A 14,566-nucleotide genomic window follows, 5' to 3' on the forward strand; every position below is an offset into this window, starting at 1 on the left:
TGTGTGTTTCAGGAGCTCAGCCATGTTACTTTCATGCACTTCACTGTTTTATGTATCATTTCTCCTTGCGGAGAATGACATGCTAAGCATGTCGAGATGAGGAGACTTAAAGCCGCAATGCTCCTCTGGGAAATATGCTAATTATGCAAATTGTCTCTTCAGAGAGGAAGAGGATTAGAATTCTAGCGCCACCTATTGGAGGTAGCAATCCTAAAAGTCAATGTCGACCCTTTAACGAGCCTTGTTACATGACTTAGGATAAAAGCCAAGCCAGAATCTCAGTTTGCAGACACTGTGTTTCAGGGTACTGCCCCTCATCAGTGCAAAGTGTGAGATATGGTTTGGCTGTGAGAGAGGCGTCTGACCGATATCCAAGAAGTATCATTTCTCCTTGTGGAGAATGACATGCTAAGCAAAACCACTCACAACAGGAGTGACTACAACAGATCTTCCCAGCCCTGGGAAGAAGCCGCAGTGGTGAAACGCGTCGGGCGTCCGCCTGGTCTCACCCCGTCCCCACATGGGTAAGGAGCTTCATTACAGTTTAGGTGTAGCTACACAGATGGCTTAACGTTATGGCCGCGTTACTGCTCAGTGCTATGGGGCAGTGATTATTTTACATATGAATTGTTGCGTTTGGCATATGCCCCTGTGAACCTGTCATCACTAGCATAGGGCACTATTACATGCACCTTACTCAGTCATTATTTTCCTAAAGCTTCAATGGGTCACAGTGGCTATATGCCAGGGGCGGGGAATGTTTTTTCTGCCTAGGGCCATTTGGATATTTATACCATCCTTTGGGGGCCGTACAAACTCCGCCTACAAAGTACATCCTGACTCTGACACCGGAGTCAGGGCGTAATCTTTCATTGCATGCCCTTGAGTGTTCAGTAGTGAACACTGTGTGTGTGCTAACAGAGCAAGAAGGAATTAATGAGATTGTGGCAATCAAAATACAGCTCCCTGCCCAAGAATTCGTTCCCTTAGAATCTGCTCGAGGGCCGGATAAAAGGTAACTGAGGGCCATAAATGGCCCTGGGGCCTGAGGTTCCCCACTCCTGCTATATGCAAATGCCCACTATTATGATATTTGTTCACTATTTATGGGCCTGCTTAGCTGTATCTGAATAGGTTGTGGTGCTTTTTACACCTTTTCTGTAACTGTTCCTGGTGACATCTTGTTGTAGTCTCTACCATATATACTCATTTTTTATGTATCTACTTCTTATGTACTTGCTCTATTAATAAAGTGTACTATTTTTCTCACACAAACTGTGTTGAGTGATTTACGGTTTACATTATTGATTCGGGCTATCAACTCCATGTTCTGTTATAGGTTATATTCATATTTGAGTTGCCCTAAAAAAAAGCGTTTATTATGAAGTGATCTTTAAAGGTATGATACCCTTTTCTGCTCTTCAATTAGAAATGTAGTATAGTTCTTCTGATTCGCTATGTTTATTTCCTCATGTGCAGGCGCTGCAAACCCTTAGGTATCCATGGTTCCGACCACTAGAAATTGGCTAACTGTCACTACATCAGTGGTCGTAACTATGGATACCTAAGGTCTTGCAATACTTGCACATGTGGAAAGAGACATAGCGAATCAGAAGAACTATACTACATTTCTAATTGGAGGTATTTGCTAATCAGTGGATTTTGCACAAAATATATCTAAATTTTGAGTGTATGGGCTGACGGGGCCATTGACCGTAATAATCCAGACGGAGTCACTCTGTGCTTTTTCAGACCTCATTTTCGACTATATCGTCCTATTTGAGGTGGGCTCCAAGATGCTGTCAACGACGTCTTGGGGCCCTCCTGAAATAGGTGAATAAGGCAGGTCCTGCAATGCCTGCACATGAGGAAATAAACATAGCGAATCAGAAGAACTATACTACATTTCTAATTGGAGGTATTTGCTAATATTACTATTACACCTACTGCATATTGGGATAAGATCTTGGAGATGGGAATACCCCTTCGAAGGAGCCATGGATGTCAGAGTAAAATGTGGAAAGCACCCGGTCCTAGGCTGAAACATGTCGCAACCAAAACCTTGGCAAAAATGAAAAACAAACAAAAAAAATAGACAAAATCAAGTGAAGTAAAGTTACCTTTAAAAAAAGGTGTAAATTAAATAATGAATAAATCATAAATAAAAAATATCACTATTAGCGCCATTCCTACTCCAAAAAAAAAGCAATGATGAATTGACCCCCAAATCTTTCTTTTTCCAGAAAAGTCATACATTTTTTCTCTCTTGTTCGCTGATTTATATGTGTTTTACTTGTGCATTTATAATTTCCATATCCTTTTCCAAGATTTCTGGTCCCAGTAGCTACAAACACTGTAGCCGTGGAAAACACCCAAAAAAGCAAACGTCTTCCATTGGTGATCCAAGTGCCATAAATTTTCTCCAAGTACCAGACATCCCTACAAATAGCCACAATCCTCTAAGCTCCAGATCGGGCTGCTGCGTTAATGGGGCCTTCACAGGTGATTACAAGGCAGCTTTGTGTCCAGCCGGCCCTGGTTTTGCTTTGCTGGGTTACGGTCACTTATGTATTTCTTTTCCCGTTATGACATAGGACCGTGTTTCCTGGAGAGTTTAGCCTTTTTACTGCTTGTTGGGATTTTATCGTGGACGCTTTAACTGTAAGTCGTAAATCTGCATCAAATATAATATATTAATAAATGTGGATTTTTATATATTTTTTTTTAGGTTTTTCTTCACTTACCTCCTGCCTCACAGTGCACCGTCTTCTCTCAGGCTATTGCTGGACGCGATAGTGAATGCAACAGGTAGGTGCTGGACACAGATGTAAGCATTGTTAACTTTTTAATATGGCCCCCCCCATCATCTCTTAAAGGGAATCTGTCACCTATTTTTTCGTATATAAGATGTGGCCACCACCATCAGGGGCTTATCTACAGCATTCTGTAATGTAGAGGGCAGAGCAGAGTACTGCAGTGCGCAGGCGCCGGACCTCTCTGACCTTTCCCGACGCCTGCGCACTGCAGTACTCTGCTCTGCCCTCAACAGTACGCCTGAGCCAGAGCCACGACGGGAAGCAAAGAACCAATTGTGAGCTGTACAATTGTAAGGTTAATAGTAATGCATCCTCTATGGGGGGGTCTGATCTCCAGGACCCCTACAGAAACAGTGCCAACCATGTGCAGGTTGCAGTGCCTACTCCCATCCCCAGTGTTGTGACTCTTTGTTTCTGCTGATCACCGGGGTCAGCCTCTGAGATTACACATTGATGGTCTGCTATAAAGCAGACCTGGCACAAAATAAACCGCGTTCATTATTTCTCATCATCGAAATTTGGTAAAATTGTGAAGCATTTCTAAAGGTTAAAAATCCTCCCTGTTATCAAGAACAGAGGGGTTTTTTTTTGCTTGCTTTTAGTTATTGATCATTCGGCCACCTCTGCAGTCTATCAGAGGTGGACAGTTTCCTCTGAAGGCTCTTTGCCTACATAAGAAACGTATCCATAACCGTAACCAGCCAGCTTCAATACCCCGGCACTCCTCTGATGCCTCTACTTTAAGCAGTGGAGAGCGAATAGTTCCAGTCCTGACCCTTGTGCAAACCGTCAACCATCAGGAGCGCACCACCCCGTGGAAGCATGAAGCCAGGAGACATGATGTGCTTCTGAACTGCAATCATGAGAAGAACCCTCTGAATCGATTTCTCAGACCTGATGATGCTAGTGTACTTACTGCTAAAAATCCATATCAGAATGGTTGTTTAATCCTTTTTGAGATGTTTTTTTTAACTGATATTAAAGTAAACATTTTATGGACTTCTAAAATGCTCATCTTAAAGGGAATCTGTCACCCCTTTTTTCGAATATGAGCTGCCGCCACCGCCATCAGAGGCTTATCTACAGCATTCTGTAATGCTGTAGATGAGCCCCCGATTTATCCTGAAAGAGAAGAAAAAGGAGTTAGATTATACTCACCGGGGGCGGTCCGGTCTTGATCCGATGGGTGTTGCGGTCCGGAGTCTCCCTTCTTCTAACAGTGATGTCTTCTTCTTTTCTGCCTGTTGTGGCTCTGGCACAGGCGCACTGCTCTGCCCTGTTGAGGGCAGAGCAGAATACTGCAGTGCTCAGGCGCCGGACCTCTCTTGAGCAGGGGGTTGGACCAGATGGCCCAGGAGGTCCCTTCCAACTCTACGATTCTATGATTCTATGATTCTATGAGGACGGCATCGTATGAAGATGGGAGGCGCCGGACCAGACCGAACGCCAGGGTGAGTATAATCTAACTCTTTTTTCTTCTCTTTCAGGTTACATCGGGGGCTTATCTACAGCATTACAGAATGCTGTAGATAAGCCCCTGATGGCGGTGCCGGCAGCTCATATTCGAAAAAAGGGGTGACAGATTCCCTTTATTATCAGGATTATGCAGCCATTCTGACATGGATTTTCACAGTAACTACATCAGCTGATGTAGAAAACACACAGAGACATTTTACACCTATAATTTAGCCTATTCCCATTACTAATATGTTGCCCCCCGTTTATTATTAATAAATCCCCAGGAATATATTGAGACTGATCACTTGGAATGCTGTGAATATAGGAGATATATGTAAATTTGTTTCTCTTCTCTTCCTTGTTTTTCAGGTGAACTTCGCTGGGGCATTGATGAAACCGCCACACAGTTTGAAAAGGTCCTTTACTTATACAAGAGCGGCTTATATCTGTCAAACGTTACATATGTACCCAGAGCTGGTAAGGATTTACTGATTTCATTGTCCGCCAAGTGAAAGCTGTCGTCAGCGTGTCATTACATCCGCCACAGCTAAATAATACAAACATTCCACTGCTGGGAGTTTATATAGTAAAGGTGGACGGGGTGAGAGTAGCCAGTTTATTATGGGCGCACTGGTGGAAAATCAGCTTAATTAAATACAAAAATATTATAAAGAGAAAAGATAAAGATGGTGAAAAAAGAAAAATAAAATAAATAATAATTCAAAAATATAATGTATATAGAATATAATAAGTTAAAAGGATAGGTCCACATGAGTTCAGATCTTGTGTAAATGTCACGATCACATTTATTTGATAAATTAAAAGTACGTGTGAAAATTATACAAGCATACAAAAAACGACCACCGTTTCCGATTAGGAATTGGTCAAAAATGACAGTTCCCCAACATTTACATTACTGTCATCTGCACCTCAAAAACATTTCTAGAATTCGACCTTTTCTTACTTTTGACTCTGCAAAAACTCTTACTGCTTCTCTTATTCATTCTCGTCTGGACTATTGTAACTCACTTCTAATAGGTCTCCCTCTTACCAAACTCTCCCCTCTCCAATCTGTCTTGAATGCTGCAGCTAGGATCATATTCCTCGCCAATCGTTACACCGATGCCTCTACCTTGTGCCAGTCATTACACTGGCTACCCATCCACTCCAGAATTCAGCATAAACTTATTACCCTCACCCACATAGCCCACCATGGCTCAGCACCACCCTACATCTCCTCCCTTGTTTCAGTATACCACCCTACCCACGCCCTCCGTTCTGCTGATGACCTGAGGTTAGCATCCTCAATAATCAGAACCTCCCACTCCCATCTCCAAGACTTTACACGTGCTGCACCAATTCTTTGGAATGCACTTCACAGGTCAATACGATTAGTTCCTAATCCCCACAATTTTAAGCGTGCCCTGAAAATGCATTTATTCAGACTGGCCTACCGCCTCAACACATTAACCTAATCTATCCCTGTGTGGCACAGCCAATAGTTTTACCATAACCAGGTTCCCCGCATCATGTTCCCACATGCTTTATGCAGCTATTAGCCCTCTGTGTCTGTACTGTTACACACTTAACATTATGGCTGGTCCATACAATCAGGGCAACTGTTACCACCCACCTTTCGTGTCTACCTCTTTCCTCATAGACTGTAAGCTTGCGAGCAGGGCCCTCATTCCTCTTGGTATCTGTTATGATCTATGTGATTATTGTTATGCTGTAATGTCTATTGTCTGTACAAATCCCCTCTGAAATGTAAAGTGCTGCGGAATATGTCGGCGCTATAGAAATAAAATGTATTATTATTATTATTATTATTATTACTGAGATAGGAGATGGCAGCCACCTTAAAGTGTGACCATTGTTTTAATCTTAATTTCATAAATCAATAGCGAAAACAAAGCAACTCTGTGATGTATTTTATAGGAAAAATCTGCTTTTTTCTCCTCCTGTTCTGATCTTTTGACTCTCAATTCATTGGCAAAAATCTCTATTCAGCAAAGACAGATTTTCCCCTGACGGAGATAGGAGATGACGGTTGGTGCTTTTAAAATTCTATAAAGGAGGAGGAGCTAGAGGCTGAGCTCCTGAAATGACAGTTACACTTCTCCATAGAACTTTATAAGCACCAACTGTCATTTCCTTCTTAGCAATGGTAAAAATCTGTTTTCACCGAAGGCAGATTTTACCTGTGAATTGATACAGGAAAGATATATATCTTTGCACCGTGTTAGCCTGTGAATTGAAAATTTTGAGACTAAATGATCAGTCCAGGAGGAGAAAGAAGCGGACTTCTCTGATAAGATATATTGCAAAGTTTCTTATTTTCATGTGTACTATTGATTTATGAAAATAAAAATAAAAAAATAGTGGTTACTCTTTAAGGTTCTCATTTGAGGATACTAGTGGTATACATTACATACGAGAGTGGGGTGGGCCGTTATAGAATTTTTATTGGGGTCCAGTTATCCTTCTGTGTGTCAGTATTACACAAAAATTGTAATTAAAGGAAATTAAATGATTTGTACTTAGGAGAACACGTCCCTTTTAAAGGCTGCTTGGTCCTCCCTCTAGTGTTTTCTTCTCATACCAAAAGAAGGAGAAAAAAGCTAGCGGTATAACATATGGAGCGGTTGCCCTTCGCGCGTCACCCTTCTGTTTTCGATAGGAAAAAAGTGATTTCTTTGATCAACACCAAGTGCGAAAAGTGATATTAACAATTACTCTGAAAATCCAGTGAAACAGCATGTGAAGCCCGGCATTCACATAAAACAAGGTTTAACAAGGTGAACCCTGATCGGGTTACAAAAAAATGTAGGTCTTAAGCTTTAAAAATGTTTGAGTTGTAAAACATTTATAGCGCTTTAAATTCTAATGTACTCCGAGCGTTGTTACAGCAGCAGCTCCGGCGCACTGTACGGAGACTCACTAGGCCGCTTCTCTGTGGAACCGCCGATCCTCCACCATGGCGAGATCTAGGAGCCTATTGTTAGTTTTTCCTTTGTAATAAAGACATCGATGTGCCAAGCACAATATGATAAGTTTAATTTCTGGGACGCAGGAATGTTTTATTTCGATTATGCCTTATTCTATTATTGGCTACATTTCATATTGCTTTATCGATGTGAAATTTGGATAATATTTATGTGTCTGCAAAAGAAAACATATGTTTTATGGCAGATACAATGAATAGGAGCTTAAAGGAATTGTCCACTTTATCCCTATTTTTAATAAAATGAGTTAGGGACGAGATTTTATGGCACTTTGTAATATATAAGTATTACAGATTCTTCACCCTTGCGATATACAGTACCACCTGCATGTTAGCTCTCCTCTTCTCAAAATGGCTGTTGATGAAGGAGCATGTGACCAAACCTGTCTCAGGGGTGTTATGGTTCTGGATTCGAACCCTTGATTCTGTGGTCGGCATGTCTTTCTGCTGAGCCACACCTGATACCACGTTTTGGGTGTCTTAGTTCTGTTATCTTTGTTTCTGTTGCTTTTGGGTAACAGGTGTTTTTCATTTACTCTGTTTGTATGTCCTATCACCTTTTGGGTGCAACTCTAAATACCTTCCCCCTATCAGTGTTTTTCGCTGGTGATAGACTTTGTTGGATTCATTCACTTTGCTGTAGTTTGTGTTGGTTGCAGTTGCTTTGTCTGTGATTCCTTTATTCAGTAAAGTGAACCTGTCAGCAGAATTTTGCTAAGTAAACTACAGGCATTGTCAGGTTGTTATTGTTACACTGATTCAAATGATACCTGGGTTGAAGAAATCCATCTTGTGGTTCTTGTGTAATCAGTGTGTCACGTCGCTGTCAGACTCAGGGCCTGCTGTTCCGGCTTCGGCCGCTAGGAGGCGCCGGACTGGCACGTCGCCGCCAGACTCACGGCCTGCTGTTCTGGCTCCGGCCACTAGGAGGCGCCGGACTGACACTTCGCCGCCAGACTCGGGGACAGCTGTTCCTGCCTCGACCACTGGGAGGCGCCGTGGTTCGCCTCAGGGTGAGGGTGGTGACAGAGAAGAGGCCCCAGCGCAGGCATCTGGTGGCTGCAGGCTCCGCCCCTCTGTCAATCATGTAGGGCTTACTGCATGTTCGTCTGGCCTGGTCCTGGGGGCGGTCCTGGTTACATCATCAGTCCGGGAACCTGTGAGGGATGACCTGATCCCTCAAATACCTTGGGACTGGTCTTGCAAGCCGCCGGATATATTCTTGGTTCCCCTGCGTGCTACTGTGTAATTTGCTATAGTTAAACTCTGACCTCAGTCTGGATTTCTGACCATTCTATTGCCTGCCGTTTTGTACCTCTGCCTCTGTTCTGATATTTTGACGCTGACCTTTGCTTGGATTCCCGACTCTCCTTCTGCCTGCTGATTTTGTACCTTGCTGCCCTCCTGGTTTTATTGACCCTGGCCTGGAATTTTGACTCTCCTTCTGTCTGCTGATTTCGTACCTCTGCTGCCCTCCGGCCTCCGGCCTCCGACTCCTGCCTCCTGACTTTGATTACGGGTTTTAGTTTTGACCCCTTGGCAGCCGTCCTGCTCTGGTCCACTGCTCCTCTGAACAGCTACCCCCTGGGCCTTGCTACAATTCCAGATCCCTGTATTGGGGTTTAGGGTCTTGGGGTTATTCGGGGTGCTGTTCCTACTGCAGCCCAGATTCGGAGACAGCCGTCACACAGTGTTAGAGGTTTTGAGTTAATGAGATGCCCGTGATCCAGGGCGGAACTTTAGGCAGATTCATATATTCCTGCTCTAGGCCAAAGAAATCAAGAAAAGGCCTGCCCACACACTCGCCCCAAAGCACAGTCTGTCTCTCTCTCTATCTCTGTGATGAGGAACATGTTTGTGCTTTGGGGCAGCTTGTGGGCAGGTCTTTTTTCAGTTACTCTAGCCAAACTCACTAAGACTCTGCCTACAGTCCCACCCCGGAGCATGAGCATCTCATTAACTGAAAACTTCTAACATAGATTACACAAGAACAACAAGACAGATTTCTTCACCCCATGTATCATTTTAATCAGTGTAACAATACCAACCTGACAATGCCTGTAGTTTACTTAGCAAAAACCTGCTGACAGGTTCACTGTAAGGAACTGCTACTCTAGTGATGCTAGGAGCTGCTGGGACATTCTGGGTAAGCCGCTGTCGAGTGAGGGCATCATTGCGTTACCTTAGGGTGCCAACCTCTGCAATCAGGTAGGAACAGATTAGGGTCAGAGAAGGGCTTTTCCTAGCCAGAACTACCTGTCAGGTTCAGGTATTTGTCTTCTGGGTTTGTACGTTACCCATGTGAATGAGCTTAGGCAGTCATAACAAGGAGTTCTGAACAGTTGTGAGGAAGTAGAAGAAGGATCAGGATGAGCAGGAGGAGGTGGAAAACCCATAATACTCATATATTAGTAAATTCCCCAGAAAAATCATGACCCCAACATTTTTGGTAAAATAAAGGTAAAGTGGGCAAAAAAGTGTTCATAGACTAATATAGTCCCTAGGAAGTGGTAAACTACAGCCCCTTCAGAAACAAGGCAGTGATGAAGGGGCTGCATATTAAGCCTTATCTGCGTGTATGTAGTGTTGATATTTTTCAGTCTTCGATAGTGTGATAAAGCTATTATCTGTCAAACAAACCCACTCTAATTACAGTGAAGTGACTCTGCTGATCCCATCCCCGTCTACACAACTAAGCTTAAAGTGAGCTGCAGAAAAACAGGAATTTGCAACCTTCTGTGTGTGCACTAGTTTTCAGCATAAAAAAAAATTATGTTTTTAATAGATAGTCACCAACAATATCTTACTCTATACATGTTTTATCATAACCTGGCTATTTTATTATGATTCCTTTTAAAGCAGGTCTTTAGGCTTGCCGCTTACGGAAGTCTCAGTATATGTATAATCATTACTCAATGAATTTGCAGTTTTATGATCATTCCTTAATTTCCCTAATGGATGTCGCCCTTTTCTGTGGTGACCACCATGACCATCTTAAAGGGGTAGATTGAGATTAGAAACCTATGACTATTTACTTTCACTACCAGGGCCACCTCTGTTCATAGCCTGTGTGGGACATTGTGTCCCGGCTTTAATTCACGTAAATAGACAAGAGTAGTGAAAATTTTGGAAGAAAGCAGTAATGTTTCTTTAATGTACTCTAACCCCCTTTTAAGTACCATGAAGATCATGCTGTAAAGCACTGGAGCTATTTCTGAGCTGTACATTATGGAAAATTGGAACAGTCTTGGGAATATGGTAAGAGATAAACCCTGACGTACCGATATCTTTTTACACCATCTGATAGGAGATAAATCCTTGTTATGACAAGAACAGGTCACGGACTCACAAGAAGTCAAGTACAGTGTGAACTGTTACTAAATGGCATGCAATATGGCTTTTGAGGGTCAATGATCTGTAGGACTAGAAAATAAGATTTTAGGCGTCCTTCCAGTTGGTAGCTAAAATTGGTAGTAAAATCCGGTCAGGTTTGCTGGGGCTGAAATAACTGGTCATTAAGAGCGATTAAAATCAGATTGAGGGTAATTCCAGCTCTTTAAAACAATGAAAATCTGGTCACAAGACATTTTTGGGTTAGAGACAAATCCTCATTAGAGTAAATTCTATATTTAAACCAAAGAAAACAAAGGTTGAGTAAAGTACCGGTCTGTGGCGGCACTTATGTGAAGCACATACATTACATTTAAGGGGTTAAGGCACTCGTCTTTAGACCCGGTGCATTGAAAGATATTATTACAATATATGTTTCTTGAGGACTGTGTCACCAGAAAATGATCTATACGGGTTTTTGTATTTCTTGTATTTTATAAATATTGTTGTCAATGTTTTATGTAAATATTAGTAATCTTACGATTTTCACATTATCCTCCCTGACTTTACCAGAAGAGTTTTCAGCAGACTCCTTATCACCAGAGGCAGGCTTACAAACACAGACACAACACCTCAATATTTAGTAAATAATATGGGTCTCGCCAATTACAATGGGTGTTATCAAAGCTGACCCTGCTCCTAGGATTTCCAACTTGACTTTTTATTTTTTCTGGATAGCTTATAAAAAAAATTACAGTGACAGGCATAACACATTGTAAAAGTGCAATAAGTCTTTATGGTTATAAGTGACATAAATCTACAGCCCATAATTCTGATAGTAACATATTTGTTTCATTCACAATAATATGATAATTACAGTCAAGAGGCTCCTGCACCATTGTAGTTAGTTTTTAATGCTATCAGAGTCGCCCTTTTCTTATTCTTTTGCTTTGCTCATATAGCGCCATCAAATTCCGCGGCACTTTACAAACATCATCATCACTGTCCCCATTGGGGCTCACAATCTAGATTCCCTATCAGTATGTCTTTGGAGTGTGGAAGGAAACTGGAGAACTGGGAGGAAACCCACACAAACACAGGGAGAACATACACACTCCTTGCAGATGTTGTCCTTGGTAGGATTTGAACCCAAGACCCCAGCACTAGGACCCCACCTATTCTGAGGATAAGCAATATATATATATAATCACTGGGGTTTGATGGGTAGGATCCCCACTAATCGTGAGAAGCAATAAAGAGTTTAATGAGCACTGGTTACTCACGCTGACTACTGCTTTATTCACACAGGGGACTTTGGGTCCTTCGGTCTCAGGATCAATGGATGTCCTAAAAGTCTGACCTCTAGTGATTATACATTTATCACTTATTTGATCAATAAGTAATAAATTAAGTTTTCATTATTGTTAAACCAAAACAAGTAGGATTTATAATCTACCGTTTGGGATCTACAGCTTCTCTGCACATTTCTGTGCCATCTAACCCTGCATTCATATATTCATTAAAAGGCTATCCAGGACTTTCCTTATTTTTTGCTATGGGGTTAATATTTAATAGACAGATAGTTGCTGCTTACTGCCTGCTCTGTCCGGTGCCAAAATATTTCCTAGCTAAGAGTGGTCATGGACCGCTTCTCCGGATTCCGGTAACATCATGTTGACAGAGCAGTTTCTTGTCCTTCCTCTATACTCTGCTAATGTCATGCTGATTGACAGCCGGCTACCTGCTGACTAACTACGGGGAGCCAACTGTCAACCAGCATGACGCCAACAGGGAAGCCCTGTCACCAGAGCAACCCGAAAGAGGAAGAGCTGCTCTGTTGACGTGAAGTCCAATGAAGCAGCAGAATCTATGGCAGAGGCAGTCACAGACCGAGCCAGCAAGCATCAGCGCTGGGCAGAACAAGAAGGTAGTTAGCAACTTCCTGCCTGTAAGATCTTAGACCCATAGCAAAAAAATGTACAAAACCCCAGATAATAATAACCCCTTTAATCAGTCCCCAACTTCTTGTTAATTTCAATAGCAAAAAAATGTAAATTGACTACAGGATCACTGCACACAGGGTTAATTTGTTTGTAAACATGGTTACCAATAGACATAAAACGGTAAAAGAAAATTAAGCTCACAACTTTATGTAAGGACGCTTCATTTTTTTAAATAATATTTTTGAAACATTAAAACAATAACACGCAAAATCTTGGAAATATGGACATTTCCTATAAGTGGAATTATTTCTAAATAAGAACTAATCAAGAACTCCATATCCAAAGTTGGGATCTTCTCCATCTTGTTTTTCTTTGCCAGTTGAACGTTCAACAATTTGACGTTTTGCCACCCTTAAATTTATGACTGCATTTCTTGTATTAGGCAAGTATTTATTTGTTTTAAACATCATTAGTCTGGAAATTGACCAGAACTTTGACCTTTTGATGATGTGATTTACTGCTGAAAGACTTCAAATTCCATCGACTTCATTTAAGTAAGCTTACTTTCTGGGGAGACAAAGCCTTGATCATTAGTGGTAAGATAGTGTGGGGCTTAGTTTACAAAAACAGTGATAACATGTTATGTTCTTCAGCTTATCCCTATTATGCCTCGAAGAAAGTGTTTTGCTTTTTTTTTTACCAAATTTTTGTAAAGATTTTTACTTTATCACATTTTAGATATCAGTTTTTTTTTTTTTTGCAAAGAATGTTAATTGTAAAAACATTTGTCTTGTATTCTGCGCATAGAATGTGTTTCTTTCATATGTAAGAATTTTTCCAGTCCGCATTTTAAATGCTTTAACAAGGCAAGATGTCAAGCAAGCCAGATGTCAAATCATAAATGCTGAGCTGCGATGTATTACAGCTTAAAGAATTTACTGAGAAACTATTTCAGTTGGAAGATATTGAAAAAGTGCAGTTTTATATTGCATTATACACATCAGTCCTTCTCCCTGAAGCAAAGCAATTTCAGTGACACCCGGCATCCCCATCGATCAGCTGCTACCTGCGCTGGTGAAGGCCAGAGGCACTCGGATGCTGCCAGAACACAGCAGCTCCATCAAAACAATAGCGTCTCCATTCGAGTACTACAGATCCACCCCTCATTCATTTAAATAGCAGGTGGATCTGTAGGACATGGCGGCTGCCACTATAGAAATGTGGAGCTGTTGTGTTCCGGCAGCATCCAAGAACTTCTGGCCGGCACCAGTTACAGGAGATTGGTGGGAATGCTGAGTGTTGAACAGCCATCGATCAAATATTGATGGCCTATCTTAAGGATAGGTCATCAATAAAAAAAAAAAAGTAGTGGCCAACCCCTCTAATCACCAAAAAGTCCAATATTGGCTAGTGTACAGTAGTCTGCAATGTGTTAGGGGCTATCGACATACAATAGTTCATTCCACGAATGAGCAATAATCAATTTGATAGATGACTGATTTGTCATAAGAAAATTCATTTTTACATATGGTTGTCTTAAAGGTTTACTTTTCATCAAGAAAGAACACCACTCTTGTCCAATGGTTGCCCGGCACGCAATAGCATAATTAGAGTCAGATGGGCCCCAGTGCAAAATTTGGACCTGGGCCCCACCTGCATGTTCGTCATATGTATGGGCCCTTGTTGTCTTCAAGATCATATGAAGACATATGCTTTTGCCTCCCTCCCATATAACAATGCCCCCATCCTATAATAATGTCTCCGATCCAGAGTTTCTGCCTGTAATACTGTCCACCATACTGGCCGCTTCCTGTAATAATATCCTGTAATCTGGCCTCTTGCTGATATAATGTTCCACATCCTGATGTAATCTCCTCCATCCTGGTCCCCTTCCAGATATGATGTTGCCTATTTTTTACCCAATCCTGGTATAATGTCCCACATCCTGGTGTAATGTCTCCCTTCCTGGGCCCTTTCCATTCATATTGTCCTCCATCCTGGGCATTTTCCTTTTA

General features: G+C 41.8%; 1 protein-coding gene across 1 annotated transcript in view; it reads left to right on the forward strand.

The window, feature by feature from the left end:
• The window catches only part of PKDCC (protein kinase domain containing, cytoplasmic), an 81,979-nt gene that overhangs the window by 57,397 nt on the left and 10,016 nt on the right, over positions 1-14,566 (forward strand). The window contains exons 4-5 of the mRNA XM_073553442.1: positions 2,729-2,808; positions 4,644-4,751. Of these exons, the coding sequence (XP_073409543.1) occupies positions 2,729-2,808; positions 4,644-4,751 (188 nt within the window). The remainder of the gene's footprint in view (positions 1-2,728; positions 2,809-4,643; positions 4,752-14,566) is intronic.

This window comes from Dendrobates tinctorius, unplaced genomic scaffold, assembly GCF_039654945.1.
Source record: "Dendrobates tinctorius isolate UK_male_01 unplaced genomic scaffold, ASM3965494v1 ptg000201l, whole genome shotgun sequence".
Classification (NCBI taxonomy): Eukaryota; Metazoa; Chordata; class Amphibia; order Anura; family Dendrobatidae; genus Dendrobates; species Dendrobates tinctorius.